This window comes from Carassius auratus, chromosome 5 (genome assembly GCF_003368295.1).
Source record: "Carassius auratus strain Wakin chromosome 5, ASM336829v1, whole genome shotgun sequence".
Lineage (NCBI taxonomy): Eukaryota > Metazoa > Chordata > Actinopteri > Cypriniformes > Cyprinidae > Carassius > Carassius auratus.
In genome coordinates this window covers 8,178,603-8,202,120 of record NC_039247.1, presented here as the reverse complement: position 1 = coordinate 8,202,120, position 23,518 = coordinate 8,178,603, and the positions used below count along the sequence as shown (strand labels likewise).

The 23,518-nt window shown below is 34.8% G+C and overlaps 1 protein-coding gene across 1 annotated transcript in view; it reads right to left on the bottom strand.

Annotated features, from left to right (window-relative positions):
• The window catches only part of LOC113073341 (ras-specific guanine nucleotide-releasing factor RalGPS1-like), a 105,894-nt gene extending 82,376 nt beyond the window's left edge, over positions 1-23,518 (bottom strand). Inside the window, exons 1-5 of the mRNA XM_026246268.1 lie at positions 23,291-23,518; positions 9,229-9,350; positions 7,148-7,252; positions 6,010-6,060; positions 576-659 (exon numbers count right to left, since the gene is read on the bottom strand). Of these exons, the coding sequence (XP_026102053.1) occupies positions 576-659; positions 6,010-6,060; positions 7,148-7,252; positions 9,229-9,285 (297 nt within the window). The 5' untranslated portion in view covers positions 9,286-9,350; positions 23,291-23,518. The remainder of the gene's footprint in view (positions 1-575; positions 660-6,009; positions 6,061-7,147; positions 7,253-9,228; positions 9,351-23,290) is intronic.

The window sequence follows — 23,518 nt, the reverse complement described above, 5'->3', positions numbered from 1 at the left end:
GAAAATGAAATGAATATATAAATGAATAAGTGTAGCATTTCACTGGGATGACAACTAGGGTCGAACAATGCCTCCATCATATCAGTATCAGTGTTTATTAAGAGGTCTGTTTCAGTCTGATACTGGGCCATTGTTACAAGATGATTTAATTGTTTTAAATGATTCAGTTTTCTAACTTAAGATTACAACACAGTTATATATTTATACAACTACACATTTTTATTTGATTCTTGATTTTGTTTGAAGCATATGCAATATAATATGATATAATTTAATAATACATTATATATATAATATATATATTCTATAATATAATGTTTTATTTTTTTGTGCACCACTAGTGACAATAGTAGAATTAATTAAGAATTAATTAATTAATTAATTACAGAACCTAATGCAACATAAATACAAATAATAAAATAAAAATTAATACATTTCAATAAAACAATTATTTTAAATTAAAAAATAAATAAATAAAACTTAAAATAAAAAACATAATACAACATAATAAAAATAATATATATAAAATAAATAAAAAACATAATAAAAAAAAATAAACAAATAATCAATCTTACCTGGTTGAACCTCCGTGTGATGGAAACAACATTAGGAGCCAAACTGTGTTTCTCCTTTTTGTTCCAGCCACAGCTAGAAAGCTCCTACAACACACCAGATACAAACAACCATGATTAAGACAGCAAATACAGACAATTTGGATTTAATTCTATCGTTAAGATTTAATCTTTTAAAACTGCTGTGGTTTAAAAGTGCTTTTTTTAATGACCGAGAGCCATAGGAAGCACTACAGTGCCTCTGAATGACAGCAGGCCTTTAAGAGGAAGAAGAATTACTTCACTGGAGAGCCCTTTTATTTATAAACCAAGTTTAACCGAACCCTAAATTAAGTGATGATTTCTTTCAGCTTTGTGTAAGATCTCAAGTTTCCTCCGTCAATCAATAATTATGTAGATTGTCTGGATTCGAACACTCAACTCCATTAGCTAAAGCATAGATTTGGATTAATTACTGATTTGGGAATCACTGCAGGTCTGCTCTTTTTTTTTTTTTTTTTTGCATGGATCATACAATCAGATTTTTTATTATGGCATACAAACAAAAGATGTGTTGAAAAGGCTTTAGTCTGCACTGACTTAAATAAATAAACATTTGAAGCCAAACATATGCTGTCTAATGAGACACACATGCGTAATATAAAAAATATGTACAATTAAAACCTCTCATATTGAGAATTGCTGAATATTTTATATTCTTTTCTAAAATCTTCATGCAATTTCCTAAAACCATAAATAAAAGTTTTCAAAGCCGCTTGGGGGAGATTGGGCCTTTTAAAAGACATTCAAGTCAGTGATGAAAAAAATAATAATAATAAAAAGACCAAAAAGGTCATGTGAAAGACCAAAGGTCGTGTTTTTGAGATCGATCGATCAAGGTCAAACACAGTCATTTAAACATGTCACTTCTTGTCCTACATAGTTTACTTAATCAGTTTTTTAAACAAACACAAGCTTTTCATTCAAATATAACATTTGCTATAGGTTATCATTCAAGAATATCATTCAATAAAAAAATATTTTTTTTTATAATAGACACACACACACTACATACGGTGATGAATATTTGGAGATGTTAAATGTTTATCACTGTAATAATTAAAAAAAAAAAAAATTTGCATTACGGTACTTGTTTTTTTCTCATTGCTGTAATACAAATAACAATTATTCTGTCTGGAAAAATTTATTAATCAGCACAAATTAAATTCAGTACAGCAAATACTATTCTGAATCGGGCTAAGAAGATCATGAAAAAAAAACTACGAAAAAGAAATCAAATAAAAAATTTATCTCGAAATAGGCTTCATTTATTTGTTCAAAATTAATTTTCTTTTGATTTTCTTTTCTTTTCCCTGGCATAGTAAAAGGTTTATTTTTTTATGGCTTGTATAAATAAGTTATATTACTTATTTATTTATCTATACATTCTACTTATTTACTTCTAGTTAGAGTTGTTCCGATACCCTTTTTCTCTTCCCGATACCGATTCCGATACCTGGGCTCAGGGTATCGGCCGATACCGAGTACTGATCCGATACCTGGGTGTGTATCTGTATATACAGCTGTATATACTACTAGCCCTGTGTAAATTGCTAGAATTCTTTTTATGGTGTGCTTCAGACAGATCCCTCAATAAAACATGAACAAATACATGGTGAACTACTGTATTTATTACAGTATTTTTATTATCTAACATGAATTTGACAGTATTATTTATTTTCTTATGCAAAAAAGAACTTCAAATGCAGCCAAAAATCTAACACCGCAAACTAAAAAAGGTATTTAAGTTTTACAATATAACTGTATAAAAAAACTGCAACAAATAAGTCTAGGAATATAAAAAAAGATCTATTAATCAGATAATCTCTTTACAACAAAACAAGTAAAAAACAAGCAACCATCTAGGCATAATTATTATTATTATAGAGACGTATTATTATTACTGTAGGCTACAACAGTAGCTTTATATATTGTCAATTTACTCATGTAAACCAAACATTTATTTTAATGGGCTGCCATGAAGATCTTTGAGTGTCTGTGTTTATGATATGACAGTATTCTCAAATGAAACGGTAAATTCTCATGAAGTGACGGTTTATGCGTTCGTGTCCTCATGACACACAGCAGAGACTACAAAACAGCGAGCTCTCGCGCATCTGTGCCAGTCACCCACAGAGATGTAGATTTTGCGGGAGTAATATTTAAATAGTATTTTGCAGTTTAATATTCACAGACACTAGTATATATTCGGCTACTGTCTGGAGCCCTGCGCTTTGACTTACACGGAAGCGACTGAACGCAGCTGCCGGTACTGAATATACTTGAGAGTCTGTAACTACCGGTACTACAGAGACATACTGCTAACCACTGATCTATAATATAGAAGCGGCTTCACTGTCTTTTGGCAGTTTAGAATGTGATGAGTGATCCAGTCATATATAGATCAGGGCTGCTAACGCGTTTTCATTTCTTCTTCGCTGCTCTAAACAGGGGTTGCTTGTGGCAACACAGCACAACTTCCTGTGTTTTCAATGCATTTTGAGCAGCGAAGAAGAACCGTGCAGCGGTTAGGCAAAGCTTGCGGTCATAACTAGGTATTTTTTAAGAAAATGGTATCGGATCGGTATATGGGTTCATGTACTCGCCGATGCCGATGCCAGAATTTGTTGTGGTATCGGAGATATTTCCGATACTAGTATCGGAATCGGAACAACTCTACTTCTAGTGTGATTTTATTTTTGTAATAAATAATGAAATAAAATGCAAATCCCTCTCATCACATTTTATAATAAATTTTTACGTTTGCATGTGAGAAAATTGTAAGTAAAGATTGGGTGTGCAACTGAATATAGTTCAGAAGTTGAAAAACTTTTGTTTAAGGCTGTTACCATCACTACTGATGGCAAGTCATGATTTTCTGCAATTACAAACTAAATTTTTTTCCCTTTTTTCAAGGTAATCTCATTTTTTCAAGGTAATTTCCTTCATCATCTCACTCGTTTGCATGGAAAGTGGCGACGGTCAGAGGTTGCGAGACGGTCAGACTTTACGTCAGCCTCCTTTACAGCACAAGTTTTATCAGTGAAGCTCATTTCGAGTCAGACCACAAACACTTATAGATTACTCGCTTCAGCCAAGACTTAACACGAGTAAAAGAGGAGGCAAGGATGGCAAAAGCAGACACACAGCTGGAGGTGGTTACCTCTTTTCCTTTGCATTAGCGGAAAGTCTGCTTTCGGGAGGGCCAGAGGTCACGCAACTCTGAGGAACGGCGTTAAGTGTCAGGAAAGGAATAATGTGCAATTATTGGCTTTTACATCTGAATTCAGGACGATCATCAAAACTATCATGATAGTAACTCCTCCTTCCTGCCAAATCTGCTGTTTGGGTGTTTTTTCCAGTGCTTTGTTCAACTAGTTTCCATTAAACAGGTTAATTAACTTTAATTACAGTTAAAATCCCACAAAAATGCACTAATCAGGAGGAGTCCTTGTAGAATTAAATCTAGTTTATAACTGCGCTGCTCAGCTGAAAAGTGAGAAACAGACCAGCTAAGGCTAGGAAACAAGCTTAGGCTGATATAAGACATTTCTCTCACACACTTTCAAACATGCAAAAGACTGAACGTCTGAAAATGTGATTACAAACATACACGGAGAAGTAGACATTACAGGATCTTAAAGGCCCGTTCCAAAAAAATAAAAAATGATAAACAGCCATCAGAACTTGCGCAATATGTTAATACCTAAATCACACACAGACCTTGTCTATATGCACATGTTTTTGTGGAAGAGGGACAAAAAACCTTAGAATTGTTTCCGTCTAAAACTTTACAGACCGAAACGAAGCCCTTGCATTTATTTGTGTAACTTAAATGTCTGAGTTACAGGATGTGCTAAACGTGAACCGCCAGCGGGATCGGCTTCACATGCGCATGTTCTTCTCATGTAAAACATCGTCTTGTGTGTTCCCTCAGTGTTCAGAGCTGAGCTGTATTTATTAACAAATGCATTTTATGCACTAAAATAATAATTAACCAAGTAAAGCCTGACATATCAAACAGTAGTCTGAAATAAAACGAAAAAAAAAAAGGTATTCTTGTTCAAAGCATACATGTGTCAATGCACACAAAATGTTTACCGGGTCTGCAATGCAATTTTAATTTTAACTGGAGAACACAAAGAACTCAAAGAAATAGTAAAAGAGAGTGACTGGAAATGTGACCAATCATCATGCAGGTCTGAATGAAATGAAATAAAATAATAATTCTTTAAAAAAAAAAAAAGTTTACAAAATGTGTGGCAAAAATAGTGAGTTCTCACTCCATATCTCCCATGTGTTATAAGTTGATATTTAAATGCTAAGTTTATGATCAAAGCTTTTTAGTTTCAAACAAATAATAAATGCAATGCATTGCAATAGAATGATGATATATTATTTGGAAATATTACTAATAACTTTGAAGCTATTCTTGTTCAGAAAAGATTTCACCGCAAACAAACACATGAAGCACAAAGCTGAAGGTGGAGGTTTTTATACTTATACTAAAAAGCCTTTTACTTGCTAAAAAGTATAACGATCAATCAGACGACAGAAGGCATGTAGTAGATTGTGTAAAGCAGGATTTTTCAGCAAAGTTTTGATCATGTTTATCATTTGGAAGCATATGATACAGCAGGCTTTATAGGGTTAAACTGAACAACTCAAAGTTTTCAGACACCACTAACCAGTCTAAAACATTGCATGTACAGCAGTGCATCGTTTAGGTGCTTCATAACCCGTCTGAAGTGAGCATTAGTGAAAGGAGAGCTGGTAAAACTAATGACAGCGGGTCACAGGTCATCTCATCCATCATCCAGCAGCATGTTTTCCAGCAGTTTTACATCATGCTTGGAGGAAAAATTGGACCTCCTTCTCGCTGCGGTCACTATGGCACAGATAATCAACTGATAGCGAAATGTTATTATCTTCCCCAAACAGCTTATAAACATCCCTAATGAGAAACTGCCAGACTGTTGGAATATTCTGCCAAGGCGTTTAATTCACAAAGTCTGCGTTTCCAGTACGGCGCATCTGACAGTCTGAACACACGCAATCAAAACAATGGCTGTTAGTTATTAGCGCCAGGATCAAGATAGTAGCATGAATAATAAAACAAGTGATTAACTCATCCATTATAGTATTAACACGGAGGGAAATACACACTCCTCTCATATGGGACAATGAAGTAATCCTGGTTAAAGCATACATGTGTCCATGTGGAGTACATTTTTACACTGTCTGCTTTACAAGATTCTTGTTAAATGGATAATACTGGGATTATGTGACCAATCATCATCCAGGACTGCAACCAAAAACGGCTATAATGCAACAGTGTAATGACATGAAGTGTTTTCTCTATTCTGCAAGGCTAATAATAATGTGACCCGTGTCTTACCTCTGGCTGTATGGCCTTAAACACAGGGGCGTCCATCAGGGTAATTTGGCTCTGAGAAACAAAGACAGAAATAAAATTGGTTCGTGTTTTTATCACTCAAATTGAAAGTGATTAATGACAGCCATGAGCTCATTTTCCAGCACTGAGTTACTGTGTACAGTATGGGCAAGGACAAAATTAATGAAAACAATTCATCATAAAAATTCTTGTGTTCCTTCAAAGTTCCTTACAAGTCTAAATAAGACCTTGATGCAAGTGAATTGAGTAATAGTAATAGTTTCAAATCCCACAATCAGGTCCTACTGTAAATCACCAGAGCATTCAGGTTATTAAGCATTATATATCATCAGATCTATTCCGAGCTGATTTTAATGTGTTATAAGTGCACTCCAGATCCAGAGACCGTTCTGAAAAGAAGGAAAGCATCACATGTATACTGTTGTTTATAAATATATGTTGTCTATAAATAAACAAACACACAAATAAATAAGTATACACAAACACACACTTTATCCGTAAGTAATCAGAAAGTTTCAAAGTGCTATATATATATATATATATATATAAAATATTTAAAAAATACTAAAATGTATTAAAACCAACTAAAATATATATATATACATACACATACATACACACAAATACATATCCATATATAATACTTATACAATATTTCTGCTGCTAAAAAAATACAAAATTAAACAGAAAAAATAAAATGTAAGATTCATTCAAAAAAATACAAAAACATTAAAAACAAAGAAAAGAATACATTATTATTTTATTTAGTTTTAAATTAATAATAATTAACATTTCAAACCTAATTATGCAAAAAGAAGAAGAAAATATTTTTTTCTTTTTTAATTTAATTTAATCTTGTCTCCACTGGCTGAAAAGTGCCCAAAACTCTTATAAAACCAGCTGACAGACCAGCTTGACCAGGACAAGAGATGGTCCTGGTTAAAACAACATCAAACTCCACAGAACAGCACAGCTAATTTGTGTCCACAGGGATGTGGTGCGAGAGATTATATGCTGTTCTGTAAAGACTGCATCATTACAGAACAGGACAAACGATCTAGATCCGTCTTATTTTTACACCTGAGAATGCATCAATTTCAACACTGACAGTTTTACTCACTGCAAACTCCTCTGGTGTCACTTTCAGCACATCGAACACGACAGCATCGTAGCTCTTCGTGTAGTCAGCGCTCGGGCCGTCCACAGACACAGAGCTGTCACTTCCCTGAATATGAGAAAGACACCAATATGTCAAGCATGAATTATTACAGATGCTCATAAACCCAAGAACAATTAGAGAGAAGAGAGGAAGCAGGGATGCAAGAAATGACTATTCATAAACTAATTGTGCTGTCTGGGGTTTCATCTGTGATAATGGCTGTATATTATCCCTCTGTTATTCTTGTGTGGCGCTCATGTATTGACCATCAGCCACAGTTGAACCGATCATAAAAATAAAAAGAATCAGCACAGTTCTTTCCATGGAAAAGAGAAGTAGTCGGGTCAGCGTGAGGTTCTCATGGCAGACGTGGTCTATGTTTCTCAGCAGAACTCTGGAAAAACCATGAAAACGTTCCTGGATCTTTGATCGGATGATAACAGTATCTGCATGAGGACACGTCTGAGAGCGCACAGGCAAACGTCTTATGATCTTATGCACTGGATGTGCAAATGTCCAAAAACTAAATAATAAAATTAAAAAGAGACGAGTCTTATCAAAAGAAGTACCACGGTCTAACCATAAAAATGCACAATGGAAAACCGAGGTTTGGACACGATCATGGATTGTATTGGACTTAAATTGATCAGAAGTGACAGTAAAGACATTCACGTTTTAAATAAATGCTAAATTTCCACAAAAATACAATATAACATTGATAATAATTAGAAATATTTCTTAAACCGCAAATCAGTATATTACAATGGTTTCTGAAGACTGGAAGAATGATGCTGAAAATACAGCTTTGATCACAGGAATAAATTACATTTTTAAATATATACAGATAGAAAATAGGATATTAAAAAAAAAAATTGTACTGTATATTTCATAAATACATAAACGCATCCTTGGTGAGCAAAAGAGACTTCTTTCAAAAACATTACACAGTCTCAGCAAACCCAAAACTAGGGTTTTCAATGGAATCACATTTATAACATTTAATCATTCTAACTACAACCCCAAATGCAGAAAAGTTGGGACGTTTTGTAAAATATAATAACAATCTAAGATTTGTGGGTTGTTAACTGCCTTTTACCTTCATTTAATTGACAAAAGGTACAATTAGAAAGATTGTCAATGTTTTCAGTGATCAACCCAAACGTATTTTGTAAATATAAACCATTTTTTATTATTTTGCATTTACATTTAGTCATTTAAGCAGATGCTTTGATCCAAAGCAGCTTACAAACTAACAAATAATAATAAATAATAAAAGGGAATACAAGTAGATAATAGGCAAAGAATACAGAACACTATGTTAGAGATAGATATTAATAGATAGATTATATATTATATTAATAGATGGACAGAAAATGTGTATTTCTCCTACAGATGTTTTTGCCATCGTTTGCTCAGTGTGATAAACTTCTTTTCCAGACTCCCAAGATCATCTACAGTGTGACTGAAATTATGTTAATGATGCAATTTTGTGTGCTTCAGTAATTTATATGGATTTTTAATTAATCGTATGTGTTCACATATACGGTATAATTTCTCATAAAAATGAGATTTTAGTATAATCTAGTGTAGTTTAATATTTCAAATTAGCTTTTTTTCATTTTAGTTAAAGTTTTAGTAATGTTGTGTGTTTTTAAAAAAAAAAAAAAAGTAGTTTCCTTTTTAGTAAAGAAAATGCCTGTATAGCTTTTATTTATTTTTATTGCTGTTTTAGTTTGAGATATTTTAGCATAAAGTTAAACTAAATGAAAATGAGAAAAGGTGCTTTGGCAACAAAGTCGTCCTATTCAGAAAACATTAGTTATTTCAAGTAATGAAAACTATTTTATGGTTTTAGTCACAGTTCCTACACTTAAAATAAATAATGTCATACTGCTGAAATAAGTACATTTTATTTCCAAAGATGACCCCTTGATTAAAGGCAATGTGTACATCATTATTTGTCCGTTAATAATTTTCTAATATTAGAATTATTATAATTTATATATTAATATTATAATTTTTTAGAAAGGAGAAGCAGTTACCTCAGAGGAGGCGGAGCTAATGCTGGTGCCATCTGATAGGCCGTTTCTACAGTACATGCTGGTGAATCAGCCAATGGGGTGCAGACGCCTGGGCAACCCCACATATGACGAATAACCCATACCTGAAGACAGACAGAGAGTGACATCAAAATATTAAGATACATACTGTATAAAATATCATTCGCTTATAAGACAGTCTGACTCCATGTGGGTTCAATCCTTTGACAGGTGGTCGATCCATGTGTATGTAGAAACTGATGCTAAATGTCTCAGGAAGTCCACGGGGATTCGGTTCGCTCTTTCGAAGATGGCCAGAGGAAGTCCCTGCATACCTGAGTGACCGATGAGCCGCCCGGCCGGGAAAGAGTGCAACAAAAAGGAAAGAATGTGAGTTTTACAATGGAAATCCTCTCAGATCACTCACACAGTGGTCAGAGCACTTAATGGGTTTTGGGAAAGTTCTCCAAGCTCAGCTGGAGATCTGAAATTGTGATTAGCGATGTGTCCCTGCTTTTGGTCTGAGAATCAGGAAACTGCATTTGCAATGACAGACATGTTGCTATAAAAGAAAGCTTTTTAATCTCAGCTCCAACTGTGAGAGTTTTATCAAGTAGACCTCATAAAACACTATTGGAGCTACTGAATTGTTACTATGTTCTGACTTTTGCATATAAACATTTCAGAAAACGACGTGCATCTACAAGCAGCTATGAGTGTGAAGGATAACCAGCAGCATCAACTGCATCCTTTCTGAAATAAACCAGTCCAATGCTTACTTAAGCACTTAAACAGGCAAACCAGAGAACTCAAAGCAACAACAAAAAAACAGCTTATAGAAATCATCATGCATCATGTGCTCATTAACATATGACCACCCACATTTACATATCAGCATCTTCAGCCTGATGAACATGATTCATCAATTCTACAGAAAATCTAGTTTACCGTTTGTTATGCTATTAAACTGAAAGAATCTTTGATTAAAATAATAAAAATAAACAAAAAAGTCCAGGTTATGGCCTTTTTAATGAACTGTATATATAAAGTGTAGTTTGACCGGTTTCTGAAGTCAAAGCACTCAGAGGATTTGTGAAGACCTCTAGTGGCCAGATGAGGTTTATTAAAAGTAGCTTATGAAAGTTTTTCAAGGTGAAATCCACAGTTTTTGGCTTATTATCAAAAAAATTATCTGACAGCACAACATAACCTTTAAATTATGGAGAGCTAAAAAAAAACAATGAAAAGACTGGGGATTGTAGGATTAATAATGCTTCTCAAAAGTCTCACCAAGGTTGCACTTATTTCATTAAAAATACGATAAAAACAGCAATATTGTGAAATATTATTTGGATTTAAAATTACTGTTTTCTATTAGAATATATTTTAATATGTAATTTATTCCTGTGATGCACAGCTGTATTTTCAGCATCATTCCTCCAGTCTTCAGAGTCACATGATCTTCAGAAATCATTCTAACACACTGATCTGCACAAGCAACATTTCTGATTATTATAAAATGTTCAAAAAAGCTGTGCTGCATCATATTTATGTGGAAACAGTGATGCATTTTCTTCTCAGGATTCTTTCATGTCTTCTATACTTTTGATCAATTTAATGCATCCTCCTTGTTGAATAAAAGTATTTATTTTTCAAAAAGCAAACAAATAAAAACAAACTCAACCTAACCCCATATTTTTGAATGGTAGTGTATTAATGCATGATCAAAATATGTTCACTGAACAGAATTATAAAACAAAATATACATTTAAATTTAAATGTCATGACTAATTTCACCAACAAAAGCATAATTGATAGTGATTGCTGTGATATAAATAATATAATGAACAAACTTTTAACAAAACACATAAAAATACAAACAATATGCTGGAACTGTTAAGAATGTTAATATTTTGGTCAGTCACATTTGAAAACAAATTTGTCCTAACACCCATCCATACCACAAGATGGCAGCTCAAAACTACAAATGACTCTGTATGTACTACAGTAGTTACTTCACCAGAAGAGCTTTATTTCAGACATCCATTAAGTTATTTATCTGCTTTATATGTAAATAACACATACGTGAGTTTGAGAGGTCGTTTTGTATGTTCAGTGTGTGACCCTGGACAGTACACAATCAGGGTGAATCACAAAATCTTCTCCAATCATCTGTATTTGAGACAGCTCACATTTCTCTCTTCTCCTATTCATAACCCTTTCAACACCACAATCCAAACCCCTCCATCTCTCTCACACCAGAGCTGTCCGATTATCCTCTGAAAGCGTCTCCTATAATATCAGCCATTGTAATCCCCCACGAGTCAGTGATAATACTATCTCACACATCAGTATTACAGAGGATCACCAGCGCATCAGTCGAGCTCTCTTTCACAGTCGGGCTGACATCACCCGTTTGAGACGCCATCTGGACTCAGAGCGGGTGTGAAAGCTATTAAGTGTTTCCAAGGAGACACACATTAGTTTATTTCCCGCTCTCACTTAGACCACTCCAATAGAGTGGGAGCCTCAATTTTTTTGTTTCGCACAATACAGGCTTCAAGAACGAACTTCATTTGAGGGGTTTATATTGAGCATGAAACCCTGCCTGATCCTTAAGCCAACATGTTCAGAAAATATACTTATTGCACTGTAGTATAATAGTGATAGTAGGAGTAGGACTAAGAGTTAGAGCAAGAGTAGGAGCAGTATAGTATTGTAGTATTATAGTATAGTATGGTGTAGTATTATAGTATAGCATAATGTTGTACATAGTGTAGTATAAGTATAGTGTTGTATAGTGTGATATATGTCTGCTTGATCCTATTCCATCTCATCTGCTTCATCCCATTTCTCCTGAAGTTGTACCTGCACTCACTCACATCATTAACACATTCCTCCACACTGCTGTTTTTCCCTCATCATTTAGACAGGCACGTATAACTCCACTACTTAAGAAACCCAACCTCAACCCATGTCTTTTAGAGAACTACAGACCAGTTTCTCTTCTTCCTTTCATTGCAAAAACACACCGAACAATCTCCTTAACAGCAACAAGTCTGGTTTCAGAAGTGGACATGCAACCGAGACTGCTTTGCTCTGAGCTGCTGAAGCCCTAAGACTGGCAAGAGCGGAATCCAAATCTTCAATCTGCTTTTGACACGGTTAACCACCAGATCCTCCTATCAAACCTACTGACAAAGGGCATCTCGGGAACCGCACTCCAGTGGTTTGAGTCTTACCTATCAGATAGGTCCTTCAAAAGTATCTTGGACAGGTGAGGTGTCCAAGTCACAAAATCTTACTACTGGGGTGCCTCAGGGCTTAGTTCTTGGACCACTTCTCTTCTCTGTCTTCATGGCATCATTAGGTTCTGTAATTCAGAAACATGGCTTTCCATACCACTGATATGCTGATGACACTCAACTCTACCTCTCATTGCATCCTGATGATCCGACGGTAGCTACTCGCATCTCAGCTTGTCTAACAGACATTTCTTGCTGGATGACGGCACCTTCACCTCAACCTTGCCAAGACAGAACTTGTGGTTCCAGCAAACCTATAGTTTCATCACAATTTCACCCTCAGGTTAGGCACATCAACCATAACTCCTTCAAAAACAGCTAGAAGCCTTGGAGTTATGATTGATGATCAGCTGACTTTCTCAGACCACATTGATACAACTGTCCGGTCCTGCAGATTTGCTTTATTCAACATCAAGAAGATTATGCCCTTGTTCAAGCTCTTGCCCTGGACTGGACTATTTCAATGCTCTCTTGGCAAGTCTTCCAAACAGTTCTATCAAACCTTTACAATTCATCCAGAACGCAGCAGCAAGATTAATTTTTAATGAGCTGAAAAGAGTGCAATAACACTAGCTTGCTCTATTATTTTTCTAATCTATCTGTCTTCTTTTTATTATATTATATTATTTAAAAAAAAAAAACATATTTTGTTGATTTTGATTGCATCCATCATCCTCATTTGTAAGTCACTCTGTATAAAAGCATCTGCTAAATGACTAAATGTAAATGTATATTGTAGTATAGCATATATAGTCTCAGAATGGATTTTGGTTAAAACTAATAGAGCACTTTTATTAAATATTTTATTGTATTGTATTGTAATCTAAATATTTAGATAAACCACCATAAATTTATTTTAATTGTACCAATCAGTTTATATCAAAACTTATTTATAATCAATGTTTACACATCACAACCATCACTTCCATAACAATAAAAAATGTTGAAATATCACAAGTTTACTTGGTTAAGTATTTCTATTTTGTTTCTGTACTTAAGTACTTTAAGTACAGCTGTACTTGGAGTAGTTTTATTTAGGGAAACTTTTACCTTCTCTTCACTACATTCAAGTAAATACAATTTTACTTTTTACTGCATCACATTTTGTTAAAAAACAACTTTTATATTCACTAATTCGAGCTGAAGAAATATCGACACCCCTTCTGAGAAATGTCCAGTTAGTAATGAGACACTGTTTTTATAATGAATCTGTTCACTACATCAGGTAAGAAACATACAACTGAACTTTCATAACTTTCTGGCATCAAGCAGATACATGCAGACACATGCACATCAGTGACACATATTCAGTGTTCGGACTTGATCTGTCTAGTCACAGTGAGGTAAAAAGGAGGTAAGAAAGATTTAGAAGAAAAAGAACAACCGCACAGCTCATTGACTCAGGATCCTGCAGTTCCTTTAACAAAGATATATTTGAATATTAAAGACAGACACGTGTCCCCTCCGTTGTGTGTTAGTTGTCCCCTTTGTCTTCAATCACATGCCTTTTTGTCACCCTCAGTCTCTTTAATTATCCCTCCTCTATCTCTCATGTCCATTAAAGCAGCTGTGAAGTGCTGTAATTACACGGCTCACTATGCAGCGCTAAACTCACTCCAGAAAGACACAACAGCAAGCTTTCAACAATACAGACCTTTCAGCCAATACTGAAAGTTGGAACAGCATGCATAAAAGGCAATTATGACTCATGATATTGAAATGTTTCTAAACATACAGACTCAATCCAGACTGCACGCTAAAGAAGAAAGTTAAATATTCAGATAACACACTTGGTGGAACTGCACATTCAAATGACTCAGAGATGACTCTAAAAACTAGTATCGCCCAAAACACACACAGTAACTGGACAAAACCAGTTTATCAGGTAGAAAGACAGCGCATTTTCTGTATTAGTCAGAGCTGAATGAGAACTTTCAAATAGGAAAACACATATATTTGTCAGTTTTTTAAAACCGTTTTTGGTCAAATTCCATAGAAGCATCAAGCTTAGGCCTATATTTTTATGGATAAGGTAATTCCACAATGCAGTGTGATGAGCTTAGTAAAAATTTTTATCCAAGGTGGTGGACATATCATCATAGAAAATTATAAAAAAAATGTTATAAAATTAAGAGCCGGGTGGTGAAAAATTTTGAAACATGCAAATATCTTCAGTAGATTCTAGGGATGTCCCGATCAGGTTTATTTTTGCCCTCGAGTCCGAGTCATTTGATTTTGAGTATCTACCGATACAGAGTCCCGATCCGATACTTCTATAATACATAAAAAAAGAATAAAGAAGAGCGAAAAAAAACAGATCCAGGATGTTCAATATATAAAATTTTGAAATGTATTCAAATAGAAAACAGCCATTTTAAATAGGCTAGTAAAAATATTTAAAATGTTACTGTTTTGCTGTACTTTAGATCAAATAAATGCAGCCCTGGTGAACAGAAGAGACTTCTTTAAACAACATGAATGAGCTTACTGTTCAAAAACTTCTGACTGGTAGTATAGGCTAATTTAATTTTTCTCTAATTTCTATCTTTGAATTGGCTTAGAAATCTATAACTGCTGGTTGATAACAAATAACAATGATTTGTTTATATACTACAAACACTGTTTATCACATAATAAGGTAGAATAGTTTCTATACTGTAATAAATGCTATGTCAATCAGCACTGCATTGTTCACTGCTGGGGATGAATTGAAAAACCAAATATCGTCGTAATCATGTCTTAGTGTTTCCAAAAGTTTCTGTTTTTCTGTGAAAATAACTGTTTTCATACAGCTATAGCTGAATGCTTTTGTCCATATTAGGAATTTCCTGACATGACTTTCAGCGCAAGAGCGCCCTCTGGCGTCGAGTATGAATTAAACGCACACTGCTGGAGAGTTAAGCGCTCCATGATGCTCATCTCACCATATTCTGGGTACAAATAAAACACCAGATCATGCGCAGACTACCAGTGTGAAAAAATGCATCTCAAAATCATATAGTCACTGCTGGAAAGCATTCATATAAGTAAAAGATGCTGGAAACCAAAGAATCAGGTATGTTAATTCAAGCGAATAAGCATCACTTGCATCTTATTTATTTAAAAGGGGCTTAGCAAAAGTACCTCTGTGCAGCTGTAACAGCAGTATGCATAGTAATTCAGATCACATGTAGCAAATGTAATAGCAGCAGCATGCATAGGAAATTCAAAAGCAATGTTAGAAATAATATTAGCAGCAGGAAGTCAAATTGTTGCTAATATAGCAGCAGAAAGTACTTAAGTTGCTTAAATTCAGTGATAACATGGGGTAAGTAACTCTTAAGTGAAATAGGCATTTTTTTATTGCGTTTGCTTGTTAATAAAGATGCGTATAGCAATTCTAAATACATTTGTGCAGCTGTAGCAGCAGTATTCATAGCTTTTCAGATTGCTAGTTTAGTGAACTTTAATAGCAGAAACACACAACAAATTAAGACGCAAAGTTAGAAATATTACCAGCAGTCTGCATGGCAATCCAGTTATACTTGTTTCTATATAGCAGCAGCAACAGAAGTACATTTAGTTGCATGAAATTTCAGTGATAAGTTAACACTTGGATGGTAGTGAAATTTTTAGGTGAAATAGGCATTTTACTACTTTGCTATTCAATTCAACAGGATTTACAAAGTGAAATAAGCATTAATTGGTTGGTTTCGGTTATTTGTAAAGGGGCAGTAGCAATTCTAAGTCCCTAGAATTAACTTTACATGTCGAGTTCAAAATGTGCATGCATATTAGCTGGACCGATCCAGAAAAAAATCCCCTTAAACATTTATTATAATCAAGTACAAACCCATATACTGAGCACTGAAAACCAGATGGATGATGGGATGACATGATAATAGGAAATCGCAATTTGACATTAAACGGCGTCCACCCTCAATGGAGACATTTACAGCAGAACTGATTTAATTTTTTATCCCAGGGATCATTCTTGGCAACAGAGCAATTGTTTTTCTCATCCCTCCAACAAAACTCGTCTCCAAGGTACCATCGTCATGGCAACAGCAAGCCACTTGGAATGTGGGCCGGCTGGCTGTGGTTGTGAGTTTCTGAATGGGCTTTGACGGTTGCGGTGGGAAACTGAACCCTGAACACAGTAGGAATACTTCACCCTGGATGTCATACTTGGAGAAAGTTTTAACATAGACTCCCTAAAATAATATGTGAGGGAAAATGTGCAGTCAGAAGGTCATTGTCAAAAATCTGACATGGTGATCAGGACCGCGATATGGAGCAGAGCTGTTCTATTTCCTTTCTCTCCAGACCGCCAGAGGCAGTGCTGAAAGCACTAGTGGAAAACTATTGACAGATAATCGAATTACAAAGTTGTCACCTCGTGAAGCGTGCCTTCAACTATAATTACCCCTAAGCACATCATCTCAATCTCCTTCTCATTCTTGCTTGTTGAATCGAACGTGACGATATTTTGTGCAGCTTGCTGCTGAAGAGAGATCTTCAGGATATATAGCGAGATGTTTAGTCTTGATTACATCGCGATAGTATACCGATATGGACTGCATCATGCAAGATGCTTCAGTCTGCTGGATGGTGGGTTTCAATGCCTCTATGAGGATGCATACTAGGAAAATCCTGGCTGACTCAGCTGAACGCCAGAAAAGGGAGAGAAAAGGGTAAATGCTGAGAGTTATAAAGAGGCTTCGGGTAGGTCACACTCAGCGTTATGTGGCTCTCTTGTGACTCTTGAGGAAGCTTACAGCAGCAACAGCAGTAGTACAATTCGGGTTATCATCCAAAAATGCCTGTGAATAATAAAAAATAAATACACAAAGATCAGAGTCATATGTTGCTGCATGCAAGCCCTAGCACCTTGGTCATAGCGTCAGTTTCTCCTCAAAGGAGTTCCATTAGGACCTCCACCTGCACACTGGGAAGTTATAAGCATAACTTTTTTTGGAACTGACAGCAGTGTTCCTTAACCCTTTTGCATTTTCAGACTGTTCTAACGGGAAGGCATGTTTTGGTGTGCACGGACAACAGAGTGGCTGTGTTTACATGCGTACGCGTCCCTCATCTATTCCTTCACACTCTACACGTGCCTTTGCAACATCTTGGGCAGCGTTTAAAGGTAGGGCTGCACAATTAATCTAAATTAAATCGGAAAAGACAATAAAATCGTGATTAGGCAGAAGCTGCGATTGTCATGCATATCTTTCAGTGAAGCACACTCCTGTGATCAGCAGTAAATCTCCATCCGAAGGTCAAAGGGCACTCTCGAACTGAAAATCCAAATATGACCCAAAGAAAAAATACTGGAAATGCCTTTAGCTGCTGCTGAATAAACTGAAGATTTAACTGCTTTCATTGATTCAACGTGACTAACAGACACACAACTATGGCAATATATGATTTATCTGAGTTCTTCTTATTATAATTTTCATCATAATAAAGTACATCTATAATGTACTGGTAATCGTCATAGCCATTATCACTGCTTAGAATTCAATGAAATATTGTGTGCCTTAATTATTCTGTTTAAGAAGACACATCACCTCACAGAAGTTTGGAGTAACTTTGGTTTTTGTTGATTTAATAATCCTACGCTTATATAGTCTGCGATTATGAATGTGATTTTGCATAGCTTGTCAGAGAACTATGGCTCTGTAGTAAATGCTGCTGCACCTGAAAGCAGGTGATGGAAATGTACTTTTTTTTTTTTTAAAGTGTGCTTAACTGCTTAGAAGCTGATCTTTTAGAAGTGGTTAATGCCTCACTCTCTCTGGGACATTTCCAAACTCCCTGAAAATAGCAGTTGTTAAGCCCCTCCTGAAAAAGAGCAATCTTGATAACACCATTTTGAGCAATTTTAGACCAAAATCTAATCTTCCTTTCATAGGCAAAATTATAGAAAAGGTAGTTTTTGATCATCTGAACAAATCCTTAAACCTGGACAATTTTCAATATGGTTTCCGACTGCATCACAGCACAGAGACAGCATTTATTAAGATAATAAATGATATTTGCTTAATAATCAAGAGCTGGTATTGCTAGATCTCAGTGCTGCGTTTGACACTGTTGATCATAACATACTAGTAGAGAGTCTGGAAAACTGGGTCGGGCTTTCTGGGATGGTACTCAAATGGTTCAGGTCATACTTAGAAGGGAGAGGCTATTATGTGAGTCTAGGAGAGCATACGTCTAAGTGGACATCCATGACATGCGGAGTCCCACAAGGCTCAATTCTTGCACCACTCTCGTTTAGCCTGTATATGCTCCCACTAAGTCAAATAATGAGAAAGAACCAAATTCCCTATCAAACTATGCTAATGATACCCAGATTTGCCTAGCCTTATCTCCAAATGACTACAGCCCCATTGACTCCCTCTGCCAATGCATTGATGAAATTAATAGTTGGATGTGCCAGAACTTTCTTCAGTTAAACAAGGAAAAAACTGAAGTCATTGCATTTGGAAACAAAGATGAAGTTCTCAAGGTGAATGCATACTTTGACTCTAGGGGTCAAACAACTAAAACGTTGTTTTAGAAGAATGGAACAATGCATAAGCAGACTGTAAATAAATTGTGTTTTTTGTTAAAACCTATTAAACTTACAAAAACCAATTTAAATTGTTTTTGGTAAATGAAATAAAGCCGAAATAAAATAAAATACAAATATTAGATGGAAATCTTAAACTTAAATGAAAATGATAAATGTAATCTTGCAAAATAACTGAAATGAATGAGTTTAAAGTGCAAAAATTTACTCAAATTTAAATAAACAAATTTAACATTTTGCTTCGGCATCTAGGCTCACTGAAATAACTTAAATTTTTAAATTATTAAAAGTGAATAAAAAACATAAAACATTAGAAATGCTGCACTGGACTAATTTAAATAAGTTTGTGTTAAAATGACTATAACCGAAATAAAAATTTGAAATGTTGCCTTGCAACTGATTAAAATTAATGAATTGAAGTGCTAAAATTAAACAAACGGAAATATCAAATATTGTAAACATATAATATTGTAAAGATATAATAAAAAATAACAAAAGCACAATAAAATTTAAGTAAAAAACAATGAAACTTAAAACTAAACGCTAGTTAAAGAATGCACATGTGTGCATATTGCATGTATGCCATATATTTAATATGCATCATATTGTTAGGAAAGGCATTGTGTTCATTCTAAATGCTGACTAATCAATATGTACAAACCAATGGCCAGGTGTGAAGCTGTGTAGATAAAAGTAGTAGAAAGAAAATCCCAGAGCTAATCAAATGTCTGGAATACTGATGGAGTCAGGCTGAGGCGGTGGACTCGTCCTCAGATGCACCGCAGAGCTGATCTGAGATTCAGTGCATGACATCAGTGCAGCTGCGAGCACACTCAGCGTTTCTAATGGATCGAATGGCATATAACACGCCAGATCAAACATCAAGGGAGTTAGAGGAGAAAACAGGAGAACAGAGGTGAAAACGAGAATGAGAGGGAGAGAAAGTTGATATGACAGTTATTGAGCAGGACAGAGTGATGAGAAACATCACTCTCAGAAAAAGTCATTTTTTAACATTTTACAATAAAAAAAACAAACAGTTATTTCATTATAATAATATGTCAGTTTTTACTTTTTTTTTTTAATTAGTCATACTGTTTCGGGTCATTTAATTTTTAACTCAAGGGAGGATCAAACCAACTCTGGCACTGTTTTTGTTCTGATGTCACACTGATTCATTTGCTAGAATAATCTTTTGCTTTGTCAAATGTTCACTTTTTCATTTTTATTTGCAAAGAGTGTAGTTGCAAAATAAAAAGTTATTTAAATTATACAAAAAAAAAAAATCACTGTACTGCACATTTTAAATTACTCATACAGTAGCATGATAAAATGGTCACATTAATGACAGGCAGAAACAGGGCTGCTATTATAACCAGAATAGCAGAATTGACCAGGTGGACATGTCTCAAATGTCCCAAACATGCTCGCGCCTACATAAATATAGACACAGCGGACCAAAGAGCACAAATAAAACAGACAAATATCAATTCAAGCAGCAAATAAAGTGGCCAGATAAATGGCCAAGAGATAGAGATATAACTGCTCAGAAGTTCATGTCCTTATTTCTCTTCTCACTGTACACATACAACAAGAGATCTTTAGGCATGCAAGCGCTTGCTTGAGTATTATCTTTAATTAATAAAGTTCTTGGAAACGAGCGCCACTGATTCCACGTCAGCATAACTTGTCGCTTTCATGTTTAAAGCATTGATTAGACAGCATCTGTTAACAGTTTCTGGGCTCCTGCTGATTCAGAAGGTTTGTGGTTTGTACTGTAAGCAGAAGATGGTCAGACTGGATTTTAGGGACTAACTGTACAAACTGAAAAGATCAACAACTTACTTACACTTCCTCTTTAAGTTCCCAGCTGTTTTACAGATAAACGTTTCCTCAAAACTGCACTCCCAAGTTTACATCATTCTTTAAAATGTTTATTTGTCTGAAAAAAGAACAAATTAATGTTTGTGCTCTGTAAGGTTTTTTTTAAGTCTCTTATACTCACAGTTGCATGCCGAGGAAGAATTTATTCAATCAAACTCAAGTTAATACAGTAATATTGTGTAAAATTATTACAATTTAAAATAGCTGTTTTGTATTTGCATTTTGTATAATTTGTATAATTTATTTCTGTGATGCACAGTTGTATTTTCAGCATCATTCCTCCAGTCTTCAGTGTCACATTATCTTCAGAAACTATAATAATATGCAGATTTGCTGCTCAAGAAACATTTCTGATTATTAACAATGTTGAAAACAGTTGTGCTGCCGGATATTTTTGTGGAAACCGTGGTACCTTTCATTTTCAGGATTCACAGAAGAATAGAAAGTTCAAAAGAACAGCATTTATGTGAAATGGAAATCTTTTGTAACGTGTCTTTACTGTCATTTTTCATCATTTTATGCAACAGTTGTGGTGCCTCATATTTTTTGTGGTGCACTTTTTTTTTTTTTTAAATCAGGATACTTTTATGAATAAATCCAAAAGCACCAAATTTATTTAAAATCATTTAGAATATTTTATAAACTAAAAATGTCAAAGGAAAGATATAATATCTTTCTGAAATCAGCAAACTAACAGGAAAAAGAAAAGATACAAGAAAAATACATTTTAAAAATCTGTTCCCAGCAACATAAAAGAACAACAACCAGGACTTCAAGTACTGTAATTCAATGATACGCACTGGAGTAGTGAATGCAGATATTACAGTTCAGAAATGACAGTAGGTGCTACGTGAAGAGTGTGTGAGAGAGATATAAATACAGTCTTGTGAACATGACCTGCTGGCAGAAGTTTCCTGATCAATGCTTGTGTAATGTCAGACGTACAGACAGCTGCAGGGGGCCGGGATGCCCTCATTTACCCCCCACTGCACGACTCAAGATGTACAAATATGTGACTGCTCTGACATAACTGCACACCCATGAACATGTACTCTTCCTTCCTGATGCATTGAGAAACCTGTTTTTATGCTGGAACTGCTTATATATGACGCTCTGGCTTTCAGCCATCAGGAATAAGCAGCTTGATTCAGCTCAATTCCTTCTCACTTACTCCAAGTATCATCCTGATCAATTCCACACACCTCACACTGCCTCCACTGCAAGTGCATGAGTTGCATTTCAAGCAGTACAACAGACACTGCATCTCAGCATCTGGGCAAACAATGCCTTTTCCATCAACAGAAAGCTGCTTTGATTCTGAAATGACTCTACAATGGTCCTTTCTTACAAGGGAACTCTTGAACAGACCGACCAGACATATGCTGTTTATCATATATTTTAAAAAACATTTTAATTCCAAGGGGCATGTGGCATTTGCATCATGTATTAATATTAAAACACATATTTAAACAATATCTCTGAAAACATAAAACAATATCATAAATTGTTATGATATAATACATATAATAAAAAAGCTAAATATTAAATATGATATATAAATGTAAAAGGTTTTTAAATAATAATAACATTATAATTTTTAAACGAATTTAAATATATTATTAACAGTATTAAATGCATTTCTTATGCACATCTTACACCAAGTGAATATATTTGCAAGTGAGGATAGTGGGATTTATTTTTATTTTTTTATATAAAAAAATAACCTTGTAAAATATTTATTTATTTACATTAATCAGCTTAATAGTATTACTTACAAACATATATTTTTTTCTATTATTATTAACTAAATCAACAAATATTCACAGTAGATAAGCAAATAAAATAAATTCTCCTCTACCCTTCTTCAGAAATACCAAGAGATACAACTGCGCCATTTAACCTTTCAGAGATATTACAGTAATACAAATAATACAATTTTATTTATAATGTGCTTTTCTTACGCCCAAAGCAACAGTCTGTACACACCATATGCAAATACTCACTATATAACTGAATTTACAAAATTATGCAAAACGACATATTACAAAAAAAAATATTTCTTTATAATTGCCTCAGAAATATTAACAAAAAGCATGTCCATTATAGATGACAGGCACGAGCTGCCGTCTCTCGGGATTTGAGTCTCGTGCGCGCACACGCCTCTCGCAACATATTAACCATCACCGCGGTCACGCGCACAGGGCTGTAACCTTTCACCTTTACTAACCCGTCTTAATGAATGACGTGCACAGACTGTTCCTAATCAATACACCATCGACTCGTCCATTAAATCACTTAAGTCCAAATCTGGTCTGCCTACCTTTTATCTCCGTGCTGTATGATCTTGAATCAATGAGAAGAAACAATCACGTTTTGCCTCCAGTCATCCACTAAACTTCCTCAACTGCGCGTATGATCCAATTCAGTGTGTCAGGCCGTCATGTTTAACACATTTGCGAGAGATGTACACAAATATGGCAGAGATACACAAATATCATACTGCCGAAACATTCATGTGCAGGAAGTGTCAGGTAGGTGCCTTTGATCT